Source organism: Lepidochelys olivacea, assembly GCF_965140295.1.
Source record: "Lepidochelys olivacea isolate rLepOli2 genome assembly, chromosome: 4".
Classification (NCBI taxonomy): Eukaryota; Metazoa; Chordata; order Testudines; family Cheloniidae; genus Lepidochelys; species Lepidochelys olivacea.
In genome coordinates, this window is record NC_140414.1 from 95,573,344 (window position 1) to 95,599,018 (window position 25,675).

General features: G+C 40.3%; 1 protein-coding gene across 6 annotated transcripts in view; it reads right to left on the minus strand.

The window, feature by feature from the left end:
- EXOC1 (exocyst complex component 1) overlaps positions 1-25,675 on the minus strand; it is a 56,763-nt gene that overhangs the window by 8,278 nt on the left and 22,810 nt on the right. For 4 of the 6 annotated variants that reach the window (XM_084627239.1, XM_084627241.1, XM_084627238.1 and 1 more), the window contains 8 exons: positions 23,122-23,271; positions 20,035-20,140; positions 14,081-14,125; positions 13,000-13,163; positions 8,680-8,787; positions 5,650-5,726; positions 4,775-5,003; positions 2,659-2,842 (listed from right to left, as the gene is read on the minus strand). In XM_084627239.1, coding sequence (XP_084483365.1) covers positions 2,659-2,842; positions 4,775-5,003; positions 5,650-5,726; positions 8,680-8,787; positions 13,000-13,163; positions 14,081-14,125; positions 20,035-20,140; positions 23,122-23,271 — 1,063 coding nt within the window. The remainder of the gene's footprint in view (positions 1-2,658; positions 2,843-4,774; positions 5,004-5,649; positions 5,727-8,679; positions 8,788-12,999; positions 13,164-14,080; positions 14,126-20,034; positions 20,141-23,121; positions 23,272-25,675) is intronic. The other 2 variants (XM_084627240.1, XM_084627243.1) reach the window with 1 other exon arrangement.

Below are 25,675 nucleotides of genomic sequence, written 5' to 3' on the forward strand. Positions count from 1 at the left end.
GGCAAGTGACTAACAGCATCACGACATCTCTTTGGACCTGGGACCTGGCTCTGCCCTTGACTAGCCAGTCATCGAGGTATGGGTAGATCTAGGCACCCACCACTGACATACACTTGGTAAATATCCATGCTGTTGCTAAGCCAAATGGGAAGACCGCAAACTGATAGTGGTTGGGACCTACCATAAACTGGAGGAAGTGTCTGTGTCCCTTGAAGATGGGGATGTGAAAGTACGCATCTTTCAGATCCAGGGCAGCATACCAGTCTCCCGGATCCAGGGAAGGGACAATGGAGGCCAAGGAGACCGTGAAGAACTTCAGCTTTGCTAGGAAGTGATTTGGGTCTCGCAGGTCCAGGATAGGTCGTAGACCGCCTTAGGATTAAAATGTAGCAGGAATAGAACCTCTTGTTCCTGAACTCTGGAGAAACAATCTCCACCACACCTACCTGCAGTAACCCCTCTACCTCCTGCACGAGGAGACTCTCGTGAGAAGGATCGCTGAAGAGGGATGGGGAGGGAGGGTGGGAAGGAGGGGTAGAAAGCAACATACAGGCCCAGCGTTTTAAGGGTCGTGCAGGAGTCCTTTAGGCCATGGAGCTTATTGTCCGTCTGTTCCGCAAACAGGGCTTGGCCATCGAAGGGAAGGTTTTGCATTGAGTGCTGAGCTTCTGTGGACAAGCCAAAGAGTAGCAGCCAGGATGCCCAGTGCATGGTGACGGCTAAGGCCATGGTTCGGGTGGCAGCGTCCACTGCATCCGACGCCGCCTGGAGCGTTGCCCTGTCCGCAGTCGTGCCCTCCTCCATAATAGCCCGGAACTCCTTCCTACAAGCCTCAGAAAGAGAGCCCTCAAACTTGGACATGGTTTGCTACATGTTAAAAACACAGCATCCCAGGAGGGCTTGATGGTTGGCCACCCTCAACTGGAGGCTAGAGGACGAATAAAGCTTATGCCCAAACAAATCTAGTCTCTTGGAGTCTTTGTTCTTAGGGGTAACTCCGGGTTGACCTTGTCACTCCCTGTGGTTAACCGCTTCTACCACTTGGGAGTTGGGAGCAGGATGGGTGTACAGGTACTCGTGGCCTTTGGATAGCACGAAGTACATGAGCTCCGCCCTCTTGGAGATAGGTGGCAGTGAGGAGGGAGTTTGGGTCCTCCACAACCATTGGTGGCCCGGTGGCTTGCTCCCCTGGTCCCTCTTGGACCCCCACACGTTCCATGGGTACCACGCTGCCAACCACTGTGCCTGTGACCACGGGACCAGTTTTGGTGCAGACAATGTAGCCGGTACCGCCAATAACAAAGCTTATCCCGCTGTCAGCAAACCTCACTCTGAATCAGGGCTGGATCCTGAGCGGTCACTCCCAGGTGACCAGGACGGAGCAGACTAGTGGCTCTGTCCCAGCCGTTGCTGGTCATTCCGCCTGGAGTCAGATCTAGAGCGGGGTCGTAGGGACCAGTGGTGCTCGACAGATCCATGACAGCTTGGAGCCAGCGATCTACATCTTGCACTTGACAAGCACTACTAGGATGAGAAGCGGGACTGGGAGTCGGAGAGGGCCCAGTGCCGGGAAGCGCCTGCACATGGTGATGCCCTCCTAGGGGATCGGTGACGGTCCAAGGAATGGTACCATTGATCCCGACGGGTCCCTGGAGTGGTACTTCTGCCGATTGTGCATGCCTCCAAAGGTCTGCGCCCGGTGGTCAGCGAGCTGCACCTAAAGCCTCTCTGCTCATGTCCAAGGATCAAATAGGGCAGCGCAGCAACGGGGGAATGGTGGAGTGGGAACCGTGGCGGTCCGAATGTGGGTTTACCCTGTGACCGGGGAACCACAGGAGCCGGTGTGGGCGGCTATGGATACTGCTGAGGGAAAAACTTCCGGCACCGGTGCATGTGGCGAACACACACACCTAAGCTGAATGGACAGCAATCACTTGAAGAAGAATGCACTTCGGTGAATCCTTTCTATCCTGATGATCTCACCAATGTTACCGCCACATCTCAGTATTTAATTGCAGTCTCCAAGCTCCTTCTTTACAGCCTTTAAGAAGGTGAATATTTTTGTTTTTAAAAGCTTTTAGTAGCTTCATTCAGTAACAGAATATATATACAGATATAGAAGTTAAAAATTCATATACAGTTTAAGACAAAATATTGAATATTTGTCTCCTACCTCCCATGCAGAACCCTGAACACTGGTCATAGCAGGGAAATTACTTTTCAAATAGTCTGCTTTAAGCATTAAAAATGTACCTATGTTTTAAGTTCACTTAACACATACTATTATGTTACTGATTTCAGTCATTAACATTTTTTAAAAATGATGATGCCCAAAATTTCAGTCCAGGTTTGGCGTCAAAGGCTTATGACAAGATGTTTTTTTATAGTAGCAAATGCTCTTTTCAAATTTTTGGGACTAGATGCCCAATAGTGCTGGCATCTGGATCGGTCTATGGTGGGAAATATGCTTAATCTGCAGAATAAATATTTTCTACCAAATTGCTGTTCTGCATTCTCCACTGGCCAGTTTATGGAAAGCTATTATTGTTAGTTTCAGGGGGACTATATTTTCTGCCCTCCCAAACAGAGAGAAAAAGTACATCAAGCAGACAAAGAGTGAGTTTGTGGAAGTATGCGGGGCACTGCAATAGACCTTACCATTGATGAAAACACTTCTTATAAGTTTTATGTAAGCTTTATCTAAATCTCCTCGACGCTCTGCATTTTTGAAAATAGATTCAGCCAGTGCTGCAAATTCTTCAAATTCAGCAACAAATGTAAGGATCCCAACTTTACTCTTCTTTGATATCTTTACCTCCTCCATCTGTTTTATTTGATTACTCTTAAGTTAAAAACAAAAAGGTTAATTAGTCCACAATATTTTTTCTGAAACTTGGCCTGAGAAAAGAAATGAGAAAAATACTCAGACACATTGAAAAAAATCAGTAAGTTCATTCACACAAGACTTGAATAATTTTCCTTTTACCTTTATGATATGTTTTTAAGTCTTTTTACCCAAACAAACCTTTAATAAATCAGAGTGACGCACTAAGAAGGAATTTATGAGTATACCAAATCTTTGCGCTTTTATTTTCCTTCCTTTTCGTTTACCTTTTCAGCTTGGAAAAGAGACGGCTAAGGGGAGATATGACTCAGGTCTATAAAATCATGACTGGTATAGAGAAAGTAGATTAGGAAGTGTTGTTTACTACTTCTCATAACACAAGAACTAGGGGTCACCAAATGAAATCAATAGGCAGCAGGTTTAAAACAAACAAAAGGAAGCATTTCTTCATACAACGCACAGTCAACCTGTGGAACTCCTTGCCAGAGGATGTTGTGAAGGCCAAGACCATAACAGGGTTCAAAAAAGAACTAGCTAAATTCATGGAGGATAGGACCTATTAGCCAGGATGGACAGGAATGGTGTCCTTAGCCTCGGTTTGCCAGAAGCTGGGAATGAGCAACTGAGGATGATGGATCACTTTATGATTACCTGTTCTGTTCCTTTCCTCTGGGGCACCTGGCACTGGCTACTGTCAGAAGACAGGATACTGGGCTAGATGGAACTTTGGTCTGACCCAGTAGGGCCACTCTTTGTTCTTATGTACCTTCTCTAAAGAGGCACATATTCTGATGCCCACTGCTAGCAAATGGCAATTTATACTAGAACATACAAATATCAAGATAGGTTTCAGAGTAGTAGCCGTGTTAGTCTGTATTCGCAAAAAGAAAAGGAGTACTTGTGGCACCTTAGAGACTCACCAATTTATTTGAGCATAAGCTTTCGTGAGCTACAGCTCACTTCATGATGAAGTGAGCTGTAGCTCACGAAAGCTTATGCTCAAATAAATTGGTGAGTCTCTAAGGTGCCACAAGTACTCCTTTTCTTTTTGCGAATATCAAGATAGTTGTTTATTACACTAAATTTTCAAATGCAGCTAAGTTAAAAAAATTCTAAGAAAGGAATCAAACATTGTTTTCTTCCTTTATTGAAAGTTGGATTATCAGTAAGTTTTGTCTTCCATCCTTGGCTAGGTCTACACCAGAAACTGTTATCGGTATAATAATGTTGGTTAAGGATGTGTTTGGGGTTTTTCCTGTTTATTTTGTTTTTTTTTTTAAATGACATTTTTATACAGGCAAAAGTCATAGTTAGATGCAGTTATACTGGCAAAAAAAACTCCGATTGCAGATATAGCTTATTTTAGTCATGGAACTGTTTTCGCTAGTAGAAGCTGTGTTTAGATTAAGTAAGTTTGCCAGTATAGCTATACTGGCAAACCTTTTCTATTGTAGACTAGACATCTGTCTCCTTCACACATATATTTTTTTATTCCGATAGGCTCATAAAAAATGTCTTTATTAACCAACCAAATTTTGTTCAGCAAGTCAGGTGACCTGAGGGCTAAAGTCTGCTTGCCTTGCTCATGCCTTGTAGTTTCAATGAGATCACTGGTGAGAGAAAAGTAGGCAGAATTTGGCACTGGAATACTAAGAATCTGAGTTCTCATAAGTGACTACACTTTTCCAGTTCCTTCTTGAATGTTCATTAAACAGAGCTAACCACCAATTATTTATACATTTTTGCAACTCCATCCAAGTTATTTTGTGTTCATTTAAAAAACAATACATAGTGGTAAGATTTTTTTCCCCACCTTTAAATTAACTCCAAAGACATTTAAGATTTAGGGTTCTCTTACATTTAAAACTTGCTAGCAGTTGGCTGCCTTTAATATTATGATTAGTTTAATCTAAGTAATTAAGAACTTACAATGCATTTGTCAAAGTTTCTTTTGACAGTCACCAAAACATTTCCAAGTGTTGTGCTGAGGAAGGAAGCTGGGTCCACATTTTGTGCTGTCCATACATGGTGACTCATCTTAACTAACATATAAAGGGAATTAAAGCTATCAATCTTGTCCCCCAGAGCTATAAGGTTATTCAGCTCTGGCTCAATAGAGCGAAATATTTTTATCATCATCTGTCGGATCATGTCTTTCCTGTTAAAAAAAATAAAATAAAAATAACAAATCTGACAATTTACTGGGCTACTATACATTTTCTTTCATATATATTTTAAGAAAAATGTACGGATATTTAACAGTCTCATTTTTACTTAACCTTAATGAGCATGAAGGTTTTCAGGGGATGGGGCTAAAGGAAGAATAAAATAATTTTTGCCAAGTCTTAATTGGACATTGCCAAGGTCAAAAAATTACAGTTTAACTACATTTAAAAATGTTTTCTTCACAATGCCTTCTAGATCATAGAAAATCTGTCTTCCACATGCTTAAAGTTCAAACTACTCTCCTGGGTATTTTTACAAAACTAACAAAGAGATGGGTGGGTTTCCTTGTAGATTTTGTAAGCAGGTGGGGTATTGAGTTGTTACATTGTTTTATTATAACATAGCCATCCAGGCACATTTAACTGCAATAAATTTAAAATTAAGTATAAATTATGCAAGTTAACTATTCAATGTTTACTGAAAAATGTAGAAGTCATTAATTTTAACTGCAGGAAACAAAAGTAACTGTCCATGTATCACTATGGGTAAAAAAAATAATAAATCAAAGATTTGTACTTCATTACAGAAAATAAATCTCTAGCCTCAAGAATGAACAATGATGAAACATCAACACGTACTCAGATGATATAGCTTGTGGAACACCAGAATGATGAGGCCGGGATAAAGTTCCTCCATCCATTTCCTCTACTTCATTCTGCAAGAATTATGCAGGTATTTTACATAAATAAGAATCTTAAAAGCAAGGAGTTAACTCAGCTATATCCCTATCTAACTAAAATTCTGTATTAAACTGATAGGTATGTCTAAGAAAAACAATTACCAGCAGCAATCATTATTTGAAGGTGATATTTACAAATAGATACACACATTCATTCTCTGTTACAAGACAAGATACCTGGGCGCACTCCATGGCATAACATTCTGAACCATTAACATCACCCTCTCATCTCGACGTAAACAGAGTGGTCACCACTAAATAGCCAACATTTTCTATTCAAGGTTTTGTCATTGCCGTAAGCTCTGCAAAACATTGTCCCACCCTATGATCTTCCCTTAATAGGAGATAAGGCAAGGCAAAAACTGTTAGCATTCATAAGCTAGTACAGTAAACTATATCAAATACTGCCGACAGAACAGCATGAACATTTTATCTTTAAATATCCATAGAAAGAGATCACCCACTAAAGCCACAAGTGCAGCCTCTGCCATATCCAGATCTGTATTCACATTGACATGATCTGAGGCAGTGATGTACTCAGAGATATCTCACCAATGTGTTCTCAAGAAATGGGAAGATGGAAGATTAAATATTGGCAATATTTGGCCAGATTCAAACAAATATCCACTTGATGCTGACAGCTACGGCCACACAACAGCTTCCTTAAGTGAAGCTAAACAACTTACCACCTGAAGGGAGGTGTTGACAATCTCCACCCAGTTCTCTACAGGCCTTCCAAGCATAGACTGTAGTACTTACCTGTTCTCAACACTGTTGTAACAACACAGTAAAAACTGAAGTACAGTACATCAATGAGCTACTGGACTAAACTCAAGCAGAGAGACTATGGGTGAAATCCCGGCCCCATTAAGGCAATGGCAAATCTACCAATGACTTCAATAGGGCCAGCATTTCACCCTTAGCGTTTGTGCAGTCTGCATGCAAAGAAGCAGACTGTTTAATCACGATCAGCTAGACTTTCTCTGCAAAGTAACATGACGTTTCTTTTTGACAAGGACTCATATCAAGACAGGAGCAAGAACAGCCTCTACAAATCAGGTTGCCTTCTGGGGTGGGAGGGATAGCTCAGTGGTTTGAGCACTGGCCTGCTAAACCCAGGGTTGTGAGTTCAATCCTTGAGGGGGCCATTTAGGGATCTGGGGCAAAAATTGGGGATTGGTCCTGCTTTGAGCAGGGGGTTGGACTAGATGACCTCCTGAGGTCCCTTCCAACCCTGATATTCTATGATTCAGTTTTCTATTCAGTTGTCCAGCTGTTTGTATGTACAACTCCCAAATTTGTAATACATGCAAATTTAATAACCTAGGCTAATATCCGTCTCTAAACTCAGACTAAATAACTTAGCCTCATTTGCACAGGTCAGCCAAACTCTGACAGACAGTTTTAGTTTCGACAGCTTAAAATAGTTAAATGATTGTTCCTTAATTTAGTTTGAAACCCAGTTTATATGTGGACAAAGAGATAGCCGTTATAGTTTTCTGTGGCAGACATCTTCCAGGCACAGCTGAAACATCCCTTGACGCAACTAAGCTGTTTTAAGTAAGTATAGACATTTTCTCAAAAAGCACGTAAGAACTATCATCTCATATGAAAGCTTAAGAAAACTGAAAATCCAACCGTCTTAGAAGAAGACACAGTAAGAGATAAAATACTTAAAAGGGTAAAAACAATTACTTTCTTCTGAGGGAAAAAAAAGAAAAAATGATGCATCATTAGAAAGAGAATCTCACTAATAATCATTATAAAATACCAACAGTTGTAGAGTTGTGCGCTGAGGAACATTCCCAGAAAATAATGTACTATAAAGGTTTACCTTTATTTCCCACACATAGCTATAAAGCAAGGGTGGGCAAACTTTTTGGCCCGAGGGCCACATCGGGGTGCAAAACTGTATGGAGGGCTGGGTAGGGAAGGCTGTGCCCCCCGAACAGTGTGGCCCCTGCCCCCTATTCGCCCCCTCCCACTTCCCCACCCCTGACTGCCCCCCTCCTGGAACCTCCTCCCACCCCAAACCACCCTCCCCTCGGGATCCCATCCCCATCCAACCCCCCCCCCCGTACCCTGACTGCCCTGACCTATCCACACACCCGCTCTCTGACAGGCCCCCCGGGTCTCCGATGCCCTATCCAACCCCCCCTGTTCCCTGACTGCCCCAGAATCTTCGCCCCATCCAACTGCCCCCTGTCCCCTGACTGCCCCCGGGACCCCCTACCCAACTCCCACACCGCTGCGCCCGCCGACACCCCCTTAACATGCTGCTCAGAGCAGCAGGAGCTTGCAGCCCCACTGCCCGTGCAGCGGCATAGCTACGTGGGAGGGGGAACAGCAGGGGAGGGGCCAGGGACTAGCCTCTCAGGCCAGGAGCTCAGGGGCCGGGCAGGACGGTCCCACGCGCCAGATGTGGCCCGCGGGCAGTAGTTTGCTCTCCTCTGCTGTAAAGGTTTTCTACATTCTAGATTTTCCCCCTTTTATTTGCCACCATTATGCCAAATACCATGTTTCTTAGCACTTCAACAATATATTTAGAGTGAAAATAATTCAAAATAAAAGAAAGGGTCTAATTTACTACAACTTTTTCTTCTTCCACTGTTTAATTGTAAAGTAAATTCAGATTTCCCTTTACGAGGAAAAATGGATTTGAGACATTCTGGTTAAAATACATTATGCACTCTAGACTTCTTTGATATTCACTTGCAAACTAAAAAAATTCTGCTTGCAAACACATATGCATTTGAACAACTTTATTCATATGAGCAGCTCCACTGACTTTAGTGGGAGTTATGTGTATTTGTAGCAACTGGGCCTTCATCGCCACAATATTATTTCAACACCTAATACAACAATTTTGTAGTTAAAGACCATTCATAGATTTTATATATCATTTTAGCTAAATTGAAATAAGTCATACCATTGTTGTTCCCATGCTTTGATGCTGCTGTAGCTTGAAGAATTTGCTAATAAAGTCCTGTTCTGCTAGACACAGGGGCTCCAGTTCACTTAGAACTTGCTCAAAGATCTAAAGTAAACCAAAATAATTTGATTAAACACATCCATACACACACCCCTCAATGCACTATAGCCAATTATAACAATATTCTTTGTTTTAATTTATTTTCCATTGCTTGTGCGATCCTAAGAACCACTGGATGTCAGCTGACAAAGGGTTCACTGTTCTGTAACAACTCCTCCTAACAGGCCTAACAAATTAGCTACACCTAGCACACTGCATTCATAGTATATATCCATAAAGAATATCATGTGAGGTCTTCAATAAAAGCTGGGTTCACACTGGTCATTAATATCATTGTGAAATGTTCGTGCAATTAGCATGCAAGAGGTTATGATGGACAGATATATGTCAGTGGCACCAGAATAGGAGGACCCGGGGGTCGTGGCCTATCCACTTTACTCCTCTTCCCCCTGAGGTTCCCCCGGCCAGACCAGCAGCTGGAGCCCGTCCGGGGAGCCCAGGCAGTTGCGGGGTGCCGTGCCGTGAATGGCAAGGCACCCCCACAGACCCTCCCGGGCAGATGGAGGGTCTGCAGCATGGTGCCCCACAGCTCTTACCATGGCCGAGCTGCAGCCCCCTGGCCAGAGCCAAGTCCAGGTAAGAGCCCTGGCCCTGGGCACGGACACAAGCCGGGGGCTGCTCTGGACCTCCTCCCCTAACAGGCGGAAGGTCCATGGCTCCCAGCCTCCTCCAGCTTCCGGTTTGGCAGGGGCAGGGCCTTGGATGGAAGGGGAGGGGCAGGGAGCCCTGGTCCCGGCCCCTGGCCTCTCCACTTTTGGGCAGACTCTGCCACCCTTGATACACACACAATAAAAATATATTCTTAAAAAGTCTGACTCAAGGCAGGGTTGATAAACAGGTTTCTGCCAAAGGATGTATATCCACCTGTCTGCCTCAGTTTACTTGTAAATTAAGTATACTAAGCCAACACAATGGAAACTCCATTTGCATACAAGTCAACATGGTGTTGGCATGCCAGAGAATAGACCACCAGGGTCATCCTGACTCTGGGAACAAACAATGAATTTTGGAGGATGGAGAAGGCAAAATGACACCTCTTTATCCTGCACCTGAAGAAGTAACTGAGCAGCGTTATGAAAACATGTTCCCAATCAGTCTAGGTTAGAAATGATGCAAGAAAGCTTTCAGAGAATATAAAGTCTGCTTTTAGACAGATGGTTAGTCTGGTAAAGTTTAGTCTCTAGAAAGCTTGTATTGATTTTGTTTTGTATGTAATCTTTCTGTCTCTATTATCCTTACTCACTATCCATTAAACCTTAGCCTTTGATAATAAAATTATGATTGTTTTCACAATCAATCTCTCTCACTGCTGCGATGTTACATAACAGCTGATCCTCAGTTGAATCAAATAGGCTGGTGTGTACGTCTGCTTAAGGATAGCAAACCTGCTAATTTCAGCAAGTGTCCAGTGGTTAGGGGCTGGCCATTACAGGGGAGTGCTTCACAGGGGCTCTGCGATTGAGGTATGCCTATTGTTAACATACAAGCCAAAGTAAGGGCTGGCATAGCCCTGATGAGATTGAGTTCCTACTAGGCCAGAGGTGTCAGAGAGCTGACACTCAATTAAGCACTAGCAAGTCTCTCTCACTGGAGGCAAGGGGATTACAAGGTAACTCGCAGTCCTAGATACCCCAAGAAGCATCAGAGCTTGTTCCATACAATACCTTCTGCACTCAAACTCTAAAGCTAGATTTCTACCTGAACATTTATAAAAGCAATAGAATGAAAAGCATTATGATTTCCAAAAGTTCTAACAGTAAAACAGTCATATTTTTAAAAGGTAGATTTATATAAAGTTTTACGACCATGTGAAACATAATTCTTTGTTATTCACTTTAAATAGGAGAGGAAGGGGGAGAAAGGAAAATTGAATGCTCCCCATCTCTCCCATCCCTTTCCCCCGCCCCAACAAGTTTGCCAACTGAATTCTAAGACTACAGGATGAAGTATTTACTAATTCAAAAGCCATTAAATATCTGGCCACATGAGAGCTTGTAACAGCGTTGTTACAACCTTTTTCAAATAAGGTTATAACCAAACAAATTGCATCCATACCTGGTACAGTTATAGACTGTTAAGCAATCATACCACATATGTAGCTGCAGGGAACAAGAAAATAGGAAGTAGTTCACAGAAGTGTTTCTATCCACAGTAGATGAAGCTATGCGAGCTGCTATTCTTATATTGGGAAAAAATTTCAAATACTATGCTGCAGTTTCATATTATTAGTTGTGGACATTTGGTGCAGCGGTGTGTTCTGTTGGCACATGGTAGCTTGGTAAAGGGGTGTGTGCAGAAGCACAGATTGAGTGGGGCACAGCAAAAGACTTTGGTGCATGATCTGCAGCAAATACTGTAGTTGTGGAACTGGTAAGGTGGGTGCCTGTGAGTGGATGAACAGAGGGTATGTTAAGTGGCTTAACTTACCGTTTCTTTATGGGTTTGTGTCAGGTATGTTCTGTATGTGCCAACCCTAACTGCTTCACAGTAAAGTTTTTGTGTATTAAGTACTAGCATCTGGTGAAATTGGTAAATAAGTTTTTGTATTTACTTTTGGAATAGAGGGTGATCTTGAGTTATTTTAAAATAAAATCGAATTAAACAGTGAAGCTACTTTTTGGCAAACATTTTAATTTATTAAAATTATTTGTCAACCACCAATCCATAAAGACTCTTTCAAAGACATTTCTAGTCTACTGTGTCACCCTCATACAGTAAACTAAATCAGTTTCTTTGCAAGTATTTAGGAACTAAATGCATGGTAACTGTTAAAGCTTACCACACTACTAAGATTAAGCAGTAAATCCAATCACTAGAAACTAATTAGGGAAAGATTTATCCAAAAAAGTTATTGGGCAAGCACAACAAATTACATAACTCTGTGTATACATTTCTTCACCACACGCAAGATTACATGTAGAAATAAAGGACGAGGACTTTTTAAAATAATTAAAAGATGAAAACAAAAACCAAACCATTTGAAGGGATTATATCTATTTTTGTTGACTTGTAACAGAATATCAGAATTCTTACAAAATTACTAATTTTCACAGACAGGACCAGGATTTTTATTCAGTTTCATAGAAAAACACCTGTTATGACTGCAAGTGTATGTCAGTAACTTAGAGGTAAAAATCCTTACAGGTAAACTGCAGTTACCCAAAAAACAACAATTAAAACAGGAAAAGTTAGCAAGGATTGGTGGTGCCAGGCAACACCACCACACACAAACAAGGTATTCATCTCCTCAATTAAAATAATCCTATAAAAAACTTAATTTTAATGGTTTCCCCACTTTCCATTTTCACCATAGCACTTGGCAAAAAAGTATTAGAAGACTATAATTGGTTCCCCTCTTCCTTTTTAAAAATATATCTTAATTTACAATATTTTGCAAAACTAAATACAGTTTTGGTAGGAAAATTTTCCCTTATCCATTGAGAATCCTCCCTAAATACTGGTTTACATTTTTAGGTCTATTTCTGCAATGGACAGGGCTACAGACTTAGCCTCCATTAAAAAAAAAAAAGTGAGGACTCCAGCAATCATTTGGTGCCATAGTTTAAGGCAGCCAAAGTAAATGTGCAAGTGACATTTAAATGGTTAATTTTAGAAATTGGTGTTTATTTAAATTATTCTTTTGTCTTCTGTACTAGATCTCTACTGGATGGTCTAGTGAATGAGATTCTCTTTCCTTCTTTCCAATTTGCCAACAAATTTACAAAACGCATCACAATACTTTCTGAACTCCTCTCTTATGAAGGTGTCATAATTCAGGAATCTCATGATCAATTCGCTTCATCTTTGGTAAAAAAAATATATAAGTTGGTCCCAGACTTAACCCACCAATTTTTTGGCCAACATTCCTTTGTTTGGGAACTTTTGAGGAGGGTCAGCAAAACTGGGCTTATAATGAAAACAACTGCAATCTTAACTATGGTTAAAGTTAGCGTCCGCATAATTAAATCTGTTACAGAGTCTTAAGCAAATGCACAATGCATATCATATTTAAGTGTTGACATATATGTATTCATTCTAAATGAATTTAAAACATTATTACATTAGAGAGAGAGAGACAGACACACACACACTCCTGGGCATGAACGAACATTTTCAGACAGTAAACAAAATGTGGATTCATGACTATCTAAAGTTCAAAACTAAGGAGAAATATTACATTACATTTTTTTGTTTTACCTTATCAAATTTAGTTCTATCAGCCACATCAAGGTCAGAGGCAGACATGTTTCCCATATCCAACAGTGAGGATGACTGAGACCTGCGATTTCCTGAACTCTGAACGGAGAGTTTATTTAGGCTAGAGGTAGACCCAGTCAATTTTCCAGAACTTCCATGAAGACCTATGAAATAATGAAACTATGAAAGATGGTAGCCTACGTGGAATAAAATATATTTGAAAAGAAAAATATAGGTATATCCAAAACAGCACTCCTAGTCCCCATAGAGATGGTCAATATTCTTTCTACTGAATAGTTTGTACCTTATCTAAGTGGTTTTGTTGTATACACGTTTCTTCATTACAAGCCTAACTGGAATATTTAAGTGTTTTTCAGAGTTAATTACAATGCAGCTACCTAAGTCTGCATTGTGGAATAACAAAGGAAAACTGACATCAGGAGCCACTTTGGACATTTTGCACCTGGGACCAGCAAGTATAGCAAATATGCTGGGGCAGGTACTCTCCTTTCTGAAAGGAAAGCTGGATGGGAACTCCAGTTGTGATACTTTAAGAGCATCTTCCAGCAGCACACAGAGCAAAGAGAGCCGGTGGGGAAATTATTCTGAAAGGAAAATAGTAGAGCAAACACTTGAGTATCTGAAGATACTCTCCATATTCTCTTGGAAAAAACAAGTCCATAGTTCACACTCTTTTGGTTAATGACAGTTGGGAATAAAGTGCGGCAGGGGGAGAAGAGGACTTAAGGAAGAGCTCTTGCTATGATGAGACACCTCAGTTCAAAAACAAAGTAAAGAGAAACATCTCCTGTTATATTCAAACTGCAAGTAAAATGCTGTCGTAAATCTTCATAAATCTCAAAATCACAGAGAAACCGATTATTAATTTTCATTCTGTATGTTCCTTCTAATATAATTGCCAACTATGTTCAACATCTCTTGGATGCGTTTTGCTTACAAATACTTATTGCACCCTGAACAGTTAGCTTTAGGGTTAATGGGTTTTCCATTATATATAACTACACCTATACATAGACACACATGCATTGACAATACATACTAATGCACTAATCATACTCACTCTCTGTTTCCTGTTTGACAGCGCTTTCTTTTCGAGGCAGTGTAGCTGGCATGGATTAGGTTGCAAGCATCAAAGACAAAGACAAGTTAAAAATGCAGTTTGCACAAACCATGCACAAGATGCAAGTTAAGCACTAGCTGGAAAGAAACATGCAGAGAACTATAAGCAGCAAGTAACTATAGTTGCAAACACATATAGTTGGGGAGTTACTGTTCTAGAAATTCAGTCTCTAACTACATGGAAAACACAGTATACGTTTCAAAATATTAAACTTTCATTTTTCTTAAAACAAAACACGGAGGAAAACTCTGACTTGTTAAACATTTATACATCAAATTCTCCTTAACACAGAAAAGACCACCAAAATACTGAGTCTTATTTGCAAAGATTGATATTGGAGGAGATTTGCAGTTTACCGGAACAGTGTGCAAATAAACTGTAAATCATATTGATACCAAACAAAGAGAAATGCAAACAGATTAATCCTGTGCAGACTTGTACTGAATCAGGGCTACCTGCATTATCTTCCAGCTCTTTAACTAAAAATCTATTAAGACTGCAAAAGTCCTTTCAATAATATTCTTTTCTACAATAAGACCAGCCAGCCTATTGTATATTGCTGTTGCTGACAACTCAGTTTTGCTTTTCACAGTGAGAAGTAGTGTGTTTTTCATTCAGGTTGCATTAACAATTTTCCAGTTTGCAGATGTTGCCAGGCTCAGAAAAAAAGTCACTACCAATAACAACATTTACATAAAGATGCAACTCATTTTTAAAAGGTTTATCCCCTGAATATCCTGCTGGTCTGAAAAATAAAATAAGCAGTTTCCTCAAGCAAAAAACTGCATTTTAGTAAGCAGTTTAGAGTACCCTGTGACAGGGTAATATTGCCCTGTGTTTGTGATAAAGGATTCTAAGTTCACCAGTGGAAAGCACTTGCACACATGCTCTAGAAGCAAAAAAGTTAGTAGGATTCAACAATTCTTGGCGAGCATGAATTTTTCAAGTTACAGATGCAAAAACACCAAATGGTTACTTATCTGTACAGTAACTATTGTTCTTTGAGTTGTGTTGTGCATACACATTCCATTTGAGGTGAATGTGTGCTTACTGCACTCGAGTTGGAGACTTCTGCCAATACTACCACTAGGTGATGCATATGCTCCCACTCACCTCATGCTCTCAGGTGACAGCATAAAACAGGCATGTCTGCCGCCTACCTCTCCATTCCTTCGCACCACTTTAAGTAAAGTCTGAAGTAGCAGGGAAGGTGGGAAGTACATGTTCACAACATACCTCAAAGAATAATAGTTACTGTACAGATAAATAACCTTTTTTCTCCTTTGAGTGATTGTGCACATACACATTCCACTGGAGGTGATTCCTCAGACATTCCCTTAAAGGGAGGACGACTTTGGATCATCTACACAGGGATTGTACCACTAACTTGCAAAGCTGGCATCATCTCAAGAGGTTTGAATCATGGTGTAATGAGTGGGAAAAGTATGCACAGACGACCATGTTGCTGCCTTGCATAAACAAGCTATTGGAAGATTGCTCAGGAATGGTGATGTGGTGGACTGAGCCCTAGTGGAGTGAGATGTTATTCTCAATGGAGGAGAGACTTTATCAAGATCGTAGCAGAGCTTCATACATTCAGAAACCCTGCATGAGATTCAAGGAGATGACACTGATTGACCTTGAATTCTTTCAACATAGCTTACAAAGAGCCTGGAGTAAGAACTGAAAGACCTAGTGTGGTCCAAGTAAAACGCCAGTGCTCTACAAACATCCAAAGTATGGAATGCTTTTTCAGCCTTAAATTAACATGTCAGGAAAAATACAAAAAGATTGTTTGGTTTAAATGGAAGACTGACACTACCTTAGGTATAAACTTAGGGTGAGGCCTAAGAGATACTTTGTCCTTATGGAATACCATGAAAGGAGGGTCAGCCAAGAGAGCAAGTTCTGAAATCCTCCTTGCAGAAATGACTGCCACCAAGAACCACTTTCTTTAGAGAAAATAAAGATAATGAAATTGTAGCCATTGGCTCAAAATAGGGTCCTATCAGTTTGGAGAGGGTGAAGTATTTCTTCGGGACCAGGAAGACAGTGGACAAGCCCCTTTTATGCCCTCTCCTGAGAACACATGTTGAGCAGGAGCCTGTGCACCACCTAGTAGTACTGCTGGCAAAAGTCTCTGACTTGAATGCACTGGACACACATAAAACAAAAAGTGAAATGTATATGTGTACAATCCTGCAAAGAACCACCCCATCAGAGTGGAGCTGGCAAGCTGGTCCTATTCTAAGAGGACAGATATTTACTTTCAATTGTACAAATCTGGATGTGCAAATGCTCTTCAACACCGATTTCTCAACTAGGCATCAATGCAGACGGTTTTAGGATGTCAGACTCAAATTTAATTACAGCTTAATTTTTATCTGCACTATTTTATATTTTACCACAGTACTGCATATTTGGTATTGGTTTCTTCATAGATTCCCTGATCCCTAACCCCATCGACTGGCACTGCAGAACAAAGAAATATAGCCAAGGACCACCCTTGAACAAAGTATCATCTGGTAGGTAAGACATACTGTTGTCACATGGTACATTATGTATTAGCATTAGAAAGACTGTACTCAGAGAGGTTTGTTGTCAAATTGGGAGGGCATGACTAGTAGAGATCCAAAGGGGTCAGTCCTGGGTCTGGTACTATTCAATATTTTCATTAATGACTTGGATAATGGAGTAGAGAGTATGCTTATAAAATCTGCAGATGACATCAAGCTAGGACAGGTTGCAAGCACTTTGGAGGACAGGTTGAAAAATCAAAATGACCTTCACAAATTGGCGAATTAGTCTGAATTCAACAAGATGGAATTTAATAAAGACTTGTACTTCACTTAGGAAGGAAAAATCAAATTCACAACTACAAAATGGGGAATAACTGTCAAGGCGGTAGTACTGCTGAAAAGGATCTGGGGGTTATGGTGAACCACAAACTGAATATGATTCATCAATGTGATGCAGCTGCAAAAAAGATTAATATTCTGGGATGTATTAACAGGATTGCTGTATGTAAGATACAGGAGGTAATTGTCCTTCTCTGCTTGGCACTGGTGAGGCCCCCACTTGAGTACTGCATCCAGCTCTGGGCACCACAATTTAGAAAGGATGTGGACAAACTGGAGAGTCCAGAGTAGAGCAACAAAGGATAAAAGGGTTAGAAAACCTATGAGGAAAGGTTGAGAAAAAGGGCCATGTTTAGTCTTGAGAAAAGAAGACTGATTTGGGGACCTGATAATCTTCCAACATGCTAAGGACTGTTATAAAGAGAAAGGTGATCAATTGTTCTCCAGCTCCACTAAGGTTAGGGCAAGTAGTAATGGGCTTAATCTGCAGCAAGGGAGACTTAAGGCAGATATTAGGAAAAGCTATTTAACTGTAATGGGAGTTAAGCTCTGGAATAGGCTTCCAAAGGAGGTTGTGGAGTCTCCATCACTGATATCCTTTAAAAACTTGGACAAACATCTGTCAGGGAAGGTCTACGTTTACTTGGTCCTACCACAGCGCAGGGGGGTCGACTTGATGACTTCTTGAAGTCCCTTCCAGCCCTACATTTCTAAGATTCTAGGAGTCTTTCAGCTCATTGTATTTAAATGCACTGAAGATAACAAGATTCTAGCTTTAACAGAGGAAGAAAAATACATCCCGTTAAGGCAAGGAAGAATTTATCCCAGAAGTTTACTGCTCTCTTTTTTGTGTCACTGTCTTCCAAAAAAAAGAACCTTCTGCTAGTACAGAGCACCAAAAGAATTCTCCCAGCAGACTCTGCGTTGAAGATGCTCAAATTGAAGCTTCATTCCAGAAATTGCAAAGAAGCAAAAGGCAAGAAAACACCAACACAGCTCAAAGACTGGCAATGTCTGATATCCCACAACCTACTCTGTAAAAAGTCTCTGTCTGTTCCTTACACAGTAATTTTTTCATTATTAAAGAAATGTACATTAATTCAACAAAACATCTTTTAGGAATATGCACTAACTTTCTCAAATGCACAAAGTCTTTTTAATTCGGCATTGTTAAACTGGTTTTCACATTCATTTAAAAAAAAATCAGCTGACATTTAAAAGGCAAAATGAAATACTATTTATCTGTAGAGATCTGAGATGCTTCTCCTCCCCCCTTTGCACAACGGATAACATTAAGAACATGAACAGTGCAGAGCAGTGTATTTTCCTATACTACCACTATGGTCTAATTCAGGTTGAATTTGTTTGTGGACTTCACAGACAATCCATGATTCTGGGATATGAATCCATGAAAGCTGCTCATTAATTCCTGGGTTGGGTAGCAAGGAACTTCCTCCGTGGATGCAACTGCAGAATGCCAGTTCTGTTTCTGTGCAAAGACTGAAGCCTACTCACTCCTTGAGAAAGAGATTCTGCTCAGTCTCTGCATGAATACTGGAGGACATATCTCAGAATGTCCTATGAGAAGGAAGTTCTTCCCTGGCTTACTGAAGGTCTGAGAAAGCAACAGTTTGGCTTGCTACATGACAAACTATAAAAGAATGTGTCTATGTTTAAGTAGAACTGTTACAAAAGTAATTAATCTTACACTAGATAAATTTATAGAAAATTTCTCCAAGCTCTTGCTAGACTGAAAAGATTGCTAGGCTTTAAAAAAAATATAGTCGAAGTTTACACAAATATGAGTCTTAATAGAAATTCTCTTGGCTCTTTTAAATTCACATATGTGAATAATCTCTTTTCTCTAAAACAGAGATCTGTTATCCACAGTTCACAATAATGTGTCATAAGTCCAGAACATGATTACTATGGATAACGTGGTTTCCTCCCAAAGTGGATCACAAGGGAATAGTAAAAAAATAATGGAAAAAAATATAGGGTTATTTTAAGAGGCGGGGAGGAGGCGGGGATTATTTATTTATTTTTTAAACTTTGACCAATAAGGTAAGTTAACATTTCAAGATTCAGGACTTCTTCTGCCCCAAGTTGTTCTTCTGAAAACCTTAGGGAACCATTTGTGCTCCATGTTCAATCATCTGCTATGGCAAATTTAGGCATATTAATAGACTATACCATCTGAAAAAGTGCATCAAAGATTTACTCACTGTATTAAAAAAGGCAAAGCAGAATTAATTGCATTATTTCATTTCAATAGTAAAATGATCAGAGATTAAAGGCCATATGTCTATACCAAACATTAAAATACATACAAATCCATCTACCTTTCACATGTTTTTCTTTATTATTTGCTGCTAGACAGCATTATTATTTTGGGTATAGATTCCCTTTCATACGCATGAGTGAACTCCTTTTCCCAAAAGGGGATACATGCACCCATCAAAAGGGAAACTAAATACAATTTCCAACCTCAGATGCATGTACATAGCTCCCTTTGAAACTCATGTATGTACATCCCCATGGGCAGAATTAGTGTTTAAGTTAGCTTCCTCAAAATCTCTCATAAGTATTTATTAAAATACAAATCTCTTAGTAGCACAAGTAACACTAAAACACTGCCAAATAGTTTTCTTTGGATAAAATGTTTGTTTTCAAATTTGCTTCAGTGTTAAAATCCCAATAAGTTTTTAAACAATAATGTGTTGTTAGGTCTCAAACAATGATCTGCACTCACAGTGACATATATAGTGTCATGCCTCATTCTTCAAGTTATCTCATTCTACTCCCTTTTAGTTTACTACAAGTGTCACACTGAGGGCTTTTGCAGTGTACCTAATACATTTTTGATGATCCCATATTTATCCTCTGACTTTCACCATGTCTGCCAAATGTAGCATCTTTCCAGTTCAGGCACAAAACAGTCATTTACAAAGTTGGCTCTGAATGATTTGCCATAACTGTTTATTACAACACAAACAAAAAACTAAAAGCAAAGGTATGTGTCTCTTGGGAGCTTACCAAACTTTTTTCCTTCTTTGGTTGTGCCCGTCATCTTAATCTTGGCAACCTCAAAGAAATCTTTAATTTCTCTTTCATATAGCCGTGATAAATAATCCATGTAATTCTTAAGTGAAAAACAAAAACAGTTTAGCATAAGTACTGTAATCTGAACAAATGCAATAACCCAGAATTATAAATGGCAACCTGCAAATAAAATGAACAAGCTAATGCTCTTGGTGTTTTGCATCTAAAGATTTGGACTATATAAAACCTTAGTAGTCTATGCTACCAGAAGAAGCTCTGAAGCAACGAATCCACTGGGGTAGGTTGTAACCTCCCCACCACAGGGGGAATATAAATGGCCAGTACAGCCCACGGTTATTGGGGGTGGCCAGAGTGGCAGGGGGACATGATAATTCAATTAATCCCCTTTACAGCCTTTGCTACTGGGCTCTACTGAGCCTCTAGCAGCAAATAAAAAGATATGCTCCCCAGGCAAAAACCCTGAAAGTTTGCCTCCCACAGGATGAATCCCTGCTGAGAAACAGAAGGCAAAGCTAGCTCAAGATGTTATAAATTCCACTTCCCTGCCACCAGATTCAGTGATACTGGTCCTTTATTTGTTGTATGTATCTTCTTTACTGTAAGCTACAGAAGCAGCTTTAATTTTGGCTTGCATCGTTGCTAAAAAAGCTTAAATTTCAAAAAGCAAAAAACTTCTCACAACTAAAGTATAAATTATTTGACTGTCTGACTGCTTGATTTATAACTTGAATTCGCTATATAAAACAATCTCTTAGTCAGCACCACAAATGGAAGTGCCCTCTGTAGGTATTCGTTTTCATATTTTCCTCAAATGTTAATCACTTGACATAACGAGTCCATAAATCGCTAATCCATTCCTAACCATCAGTGCAAAAATGTAACAAGAACCTATTGGAAGAATATTTCCCTATTAAACCATATGTGCATGTGTGTAAGCTCACGTGACAAGGAGGGCAAGCAAATGCCTATCTTTAGGGTTGTACGTGTGCGCACATACTATACACACATCTCATTACCCTCTAATAATAGTAGGAACTCAGCCCTTCCCCAAAGTTGCTAAAGCGTTATCACCACTTTTACATACAACGGTAACTACTTCTACTTTCCACAATGGTGTTCAGTCCATTATTTTTACTATTATTTCTCAGAAAGTAAGTAAAACAAATTGAAAAATTATTTAGTTTGCTTAATGATCTAATAGCCACAAACCTGTGCTAGTGGGGAAATCTAGTTTCAGTTCTTGGAAGTTACTGCATTTTATTATTTCTATCAAAAAACATTACAAGCACAAAATAAGTTACTTACTTTCATTATCAGGGGGAAACAAACTAAATAATTCATTACATTTTAAGTTACATCATTATAATAATCATTGAGTTCACAGTTAGAAAGTGTTATTGATTTATTTGCTCATTTGAATATTATATTATTCAAAAGCACTACTTTAACTACAAAGCTGCAAAAGAAAAAATTCCAGTAAAAGGACTGTTGTTTTCTGAGTATATCCCTAACTTTAGCTTACAGCCCAATTCAAACAAATCAAAAGAACGAGGAAAAATTAGAACAGGATACCAAAGAAGACTATCAAATATAGTTTGTGTACACTTGAAAGGTATGAAAATGTTCTAGAAATTTACCATTCAGTCTCTGTAGAGATACTCTCTAACAGGACACATACCTAATTTACATGAATGCTGACTAAAATGGGGAATAAATTACTTTCTTTGTAAAAAAGGTAATTAAAGAGACTGTAAGACGTCAGTCTTCTACTGGGCATTTAACCAACTTCTGCTTATATGACATGAAAGAAGACACAACTAGTTGAATATTTCAGGATCATTTTTAGGAGTCTGCTTTAAAACTCTAATACTTAAGACTGACTGAATTTACAATGGATGACACTCATTAGCAACCTCTCAGTTCCTAGCAGAAAGTTGCTAATAACCAAAAGTTGCCAATAGGCAAAAAACCCACGCCCAGGACAGCAGCACAGAGCAGCCCTGCAGCTAGGTACCCACTACCAATACAGAAGAAAACGCAGGAGGTACTGTGGAGTCGGAAGGGAAACTGGAAGGGTGGGCGGTATGAAGGGAAGCAGCAGGGCTGTAGCCTGAATGCTGGGGCTTTCTACAGGAAGCAGAGGCACTGAGCACCTGCAGGGCTGCACAGCCCCTCTCCATGCACTGTCCAGACTGCTCCAGGAGCCCAGGATTAGCATAATCAAGTGCTTCCCTCCCTGGCAGCAGCCATGCAAACCTGCCTGCATCTGGGACTTTCCACAGGAAGTGAGTACCTGTGGGGTTGTACGGCAAAAACAATGGTTAGTAAATGGCATGACAGTTGCTAATAGCCAAATGCCATTAACATTCAAATCAATCGGATTGGGTTGGTTCCTAGCAAAAAGTTGCTCATAACAGAAAATTGTCAGTATCAGGATTGCTAATAATTGTCATCCATTGTATCAGTCTTAAAAATAGTGTGTTTAATAAGAGCAAAAAAACCTCACTATTAAGGGCCAAATGTTGCCTTCAGTTACACCCGAACAATTACTGTACAATCTGTGGTTAATTTTTCACTTCATGGTATTTTTGAAAAACCTGTACAAACAACTTACAAAACAAAACTTTTAAAAATAACTAAAATTGAGATTTTTTCTATTCTATTTAAAGTAGCCTCTAAAAATGGATTAAAAATGAGTTCTGTGGAACTAAGAAGATCATTTATACCAGAGTTATTTTCCAGAATTATTTTTTTAATTATGTATGCTGTTAGTGCACACAATGGAAAAATGTGTATTTAAAGGTATCACATATTTATTAAGTGCCATAACTTTGTACAGATATTAAAAACACCTATCTCTAGAGGAGTTTATAGTGTATATCACAGTAAATGACGATAATACCAAGAAAGAAGTAGGGAAAGAAGGATCAGGGATTAAAACATCTGAGCTGTGATTTTTTTAATCACAATTTAACATTCAAATTGAGAATAAGACACTTATCCAAAAATAATGGAACACATAGCACTAGAGAGAATTTATCCAATATCTGAGTCTCATACCTTTGTTAACCCTTCATATTTTCCATAATCTGTACTTTTTAGCCACTCCATCAATTTGGCATATCGAAGCAAGTCTCTGTGAAAGGGATGGTGATTGGGTAATGTCAGCTCAATAGAGTGCTGGGCAAGCGTGGAACTTTGGTCATGACCCTTGATAAAAGAAAACATTAAAATAAGCATAGAAGCAATGTGTGTAAACATACCACTACAAATGCTATCTAATTAGCCTAAAAATTATCACAGTCAGATAAACAAAAGAAAACAGAAAAGTGAAACTGAAAATTACTTCTTTCACATGTCATTTATCTGCAGTTAATAGCTTAAATGATATCCTGCGTTGGCCTAGTGACTAGGACATTGGACTACGACTTGATAGATCTGGGTTCCATTCCTAACTCTGCCACTGGCCTGCTGGGTGATCTTTGGCAAGTCACTGCCCCTCTGTGCCTCAGTTAGCCCATCTGTAAAACGGTGATGATACCAACCTCCTTTGTAAAATGTTTTGTAATCCACTGATTAAAAGAGCTGGATTACATCGGGGACCTGATTTCAGATGGGACCTTTGGGGACTGTTATAATACAAAACAACAATACAGAGACATTACTATACCATACTCAGGGCTGGTAGCACTGCCTATTGAAGTTGCCCAATATTTCCCATTAGAAGGCCTGATTTTCTGTTGCTTATAACTATGACATACTTTAACCATTGGGGCTGAAATTTTCTATGCCAGGTGTCTGCCTCAAAACCGATTTTTATTTTTATTTTTTTTAATTTCAACCAAAACCATTTACCCATTCAGAAAAAATACTATGTTATTTTGTTTGTGTTAAAAAATTCTGATGACTTTAACTGAGATGTTCTAGTGTCCCCATGTTGTAGAGCTTGGACCTGAAATTTGGCAGGGTGGGAGAATGGGGGTGACCTTTATATCATGGATTTGTCTTTTGGTGTCCCTGTGAATATCAGACCAAATTTGGCCAAGTTATAAGCATCTGAAAAATTATAATTTGCACATACGCAGCAGAGTCTTGATTGAATTTAGCATCTAAACTCACTGAAGATTCCCATCTGTATTGAGCAACTGAGCAAGCTCCAGCCCTGGGCTACAGGAGGTAACAAGACTTTCTCTGCAATTGCTGCTGCAGGCCAGACTGGGTCTGGACCAGAAATGAAAAGCAAAAAACTGTCCCTCTTCTGGTCTCAATGTTCCTCCTGCTGAAGCCCAGGAAGCATAGAGGAAGCTATCTGATTTGAAAGCAGAGGGGATAAGAGTCAGATTGGGGGTGTGCGATAATTAGATTGAGACGAGGAGCAGGGGCAGGGGAGAGAGACTGGCAGGGAAAGGAGACTGAACAGATTAGACAAGGAAGGCAATGGAGGAAGGACTCAATATGAAACGAAGAGCTACATGGGAAGACAGGAACTGTTTGAGCAAGGAAACTGGGACTGAGAACTAGTGAGGTGGGGAAGGAATGAAGTATGGGAACTGGGGAAACAGATTTGATGAAAAGCCAAGGTGCGAGCAGAGAACTGGACTGGCAAGGCAAAGAGGAGTGGGGGCGAGGCAACCACTGAGATTGGATGAAGAGTCTGGTGATGGAAACAGGGACTGGAAGCCAGTGAGGGCATGAAATGCGGGAGGAGGAGAAGGAGGACCAGAGGCAGAGAATGTGGAGAGAGGCAGATTGGATGAGGAGCGGGGAAGGGGAGCTGGGATTGACTGGACAAGGAGCTGAGGGATTGGGACTAGGGGGACTGGGACTAGGATGAGAAGTCTAACTCAGCCTTCTGCAAACAGACCCACAGGGTCTCAAGTCAAGCACCCAGAGAAAATGAGGAACACAGTAACCACCTGTGAAAAGACTAGTTTAAGTGACTGTCCAGGATCACACAGGAAACCTGGGGCAGGGGCAGGGACAGAATTCAGTTTCCAAGAGCAACATTCAGCTGCCTTAATCATCCACTCTTCCTGCAATCCACTGCCTCATTCACTTCACGCCTTTTAACTTCTGCAAGAAATGAAACAGACAACTGCCTCCTTCACTATAAAACCCTGATTTATCCCTAGAGCATAGTCCATCTTGTACAGTAACTGACAGAGGGCCTGTGGAAAAAAAATAGTATGCAATCATGTAATTAAAACTGTATCTTAATGCACATGAACAAGGGGACTGAATTAAGGTGGTACAGAGAACCTTAATTCTGGTATTTCCTAATTTTTGAGTGCATGTCTTTGCAACCTTAATAATGTTCTTTTAAAGTAAGGGTTTGTGTGTTTAATACAGTGGTCACCAACCAGTCAATTGCAATCGACTGGTCAATCCTGGAGCCTCTCCCACTCAATCACAACCACTGGCTAAAAGTCCGGCAGCACAGCAGAGTTACCACTAAGGCAGGCTCCCTGCCTGCCCCAGTCCCAGGCCACTCCCAGAAGCCGCCGGCACACCCCTCCAGCCCCAGGGGAGGGGCCTCCCTCTACATACTGCTCCTGCCTTCAAGTACTGCCCCCACAGCTCCCATTGGCCAGGAATGAGGAACTGTGGCCGACAG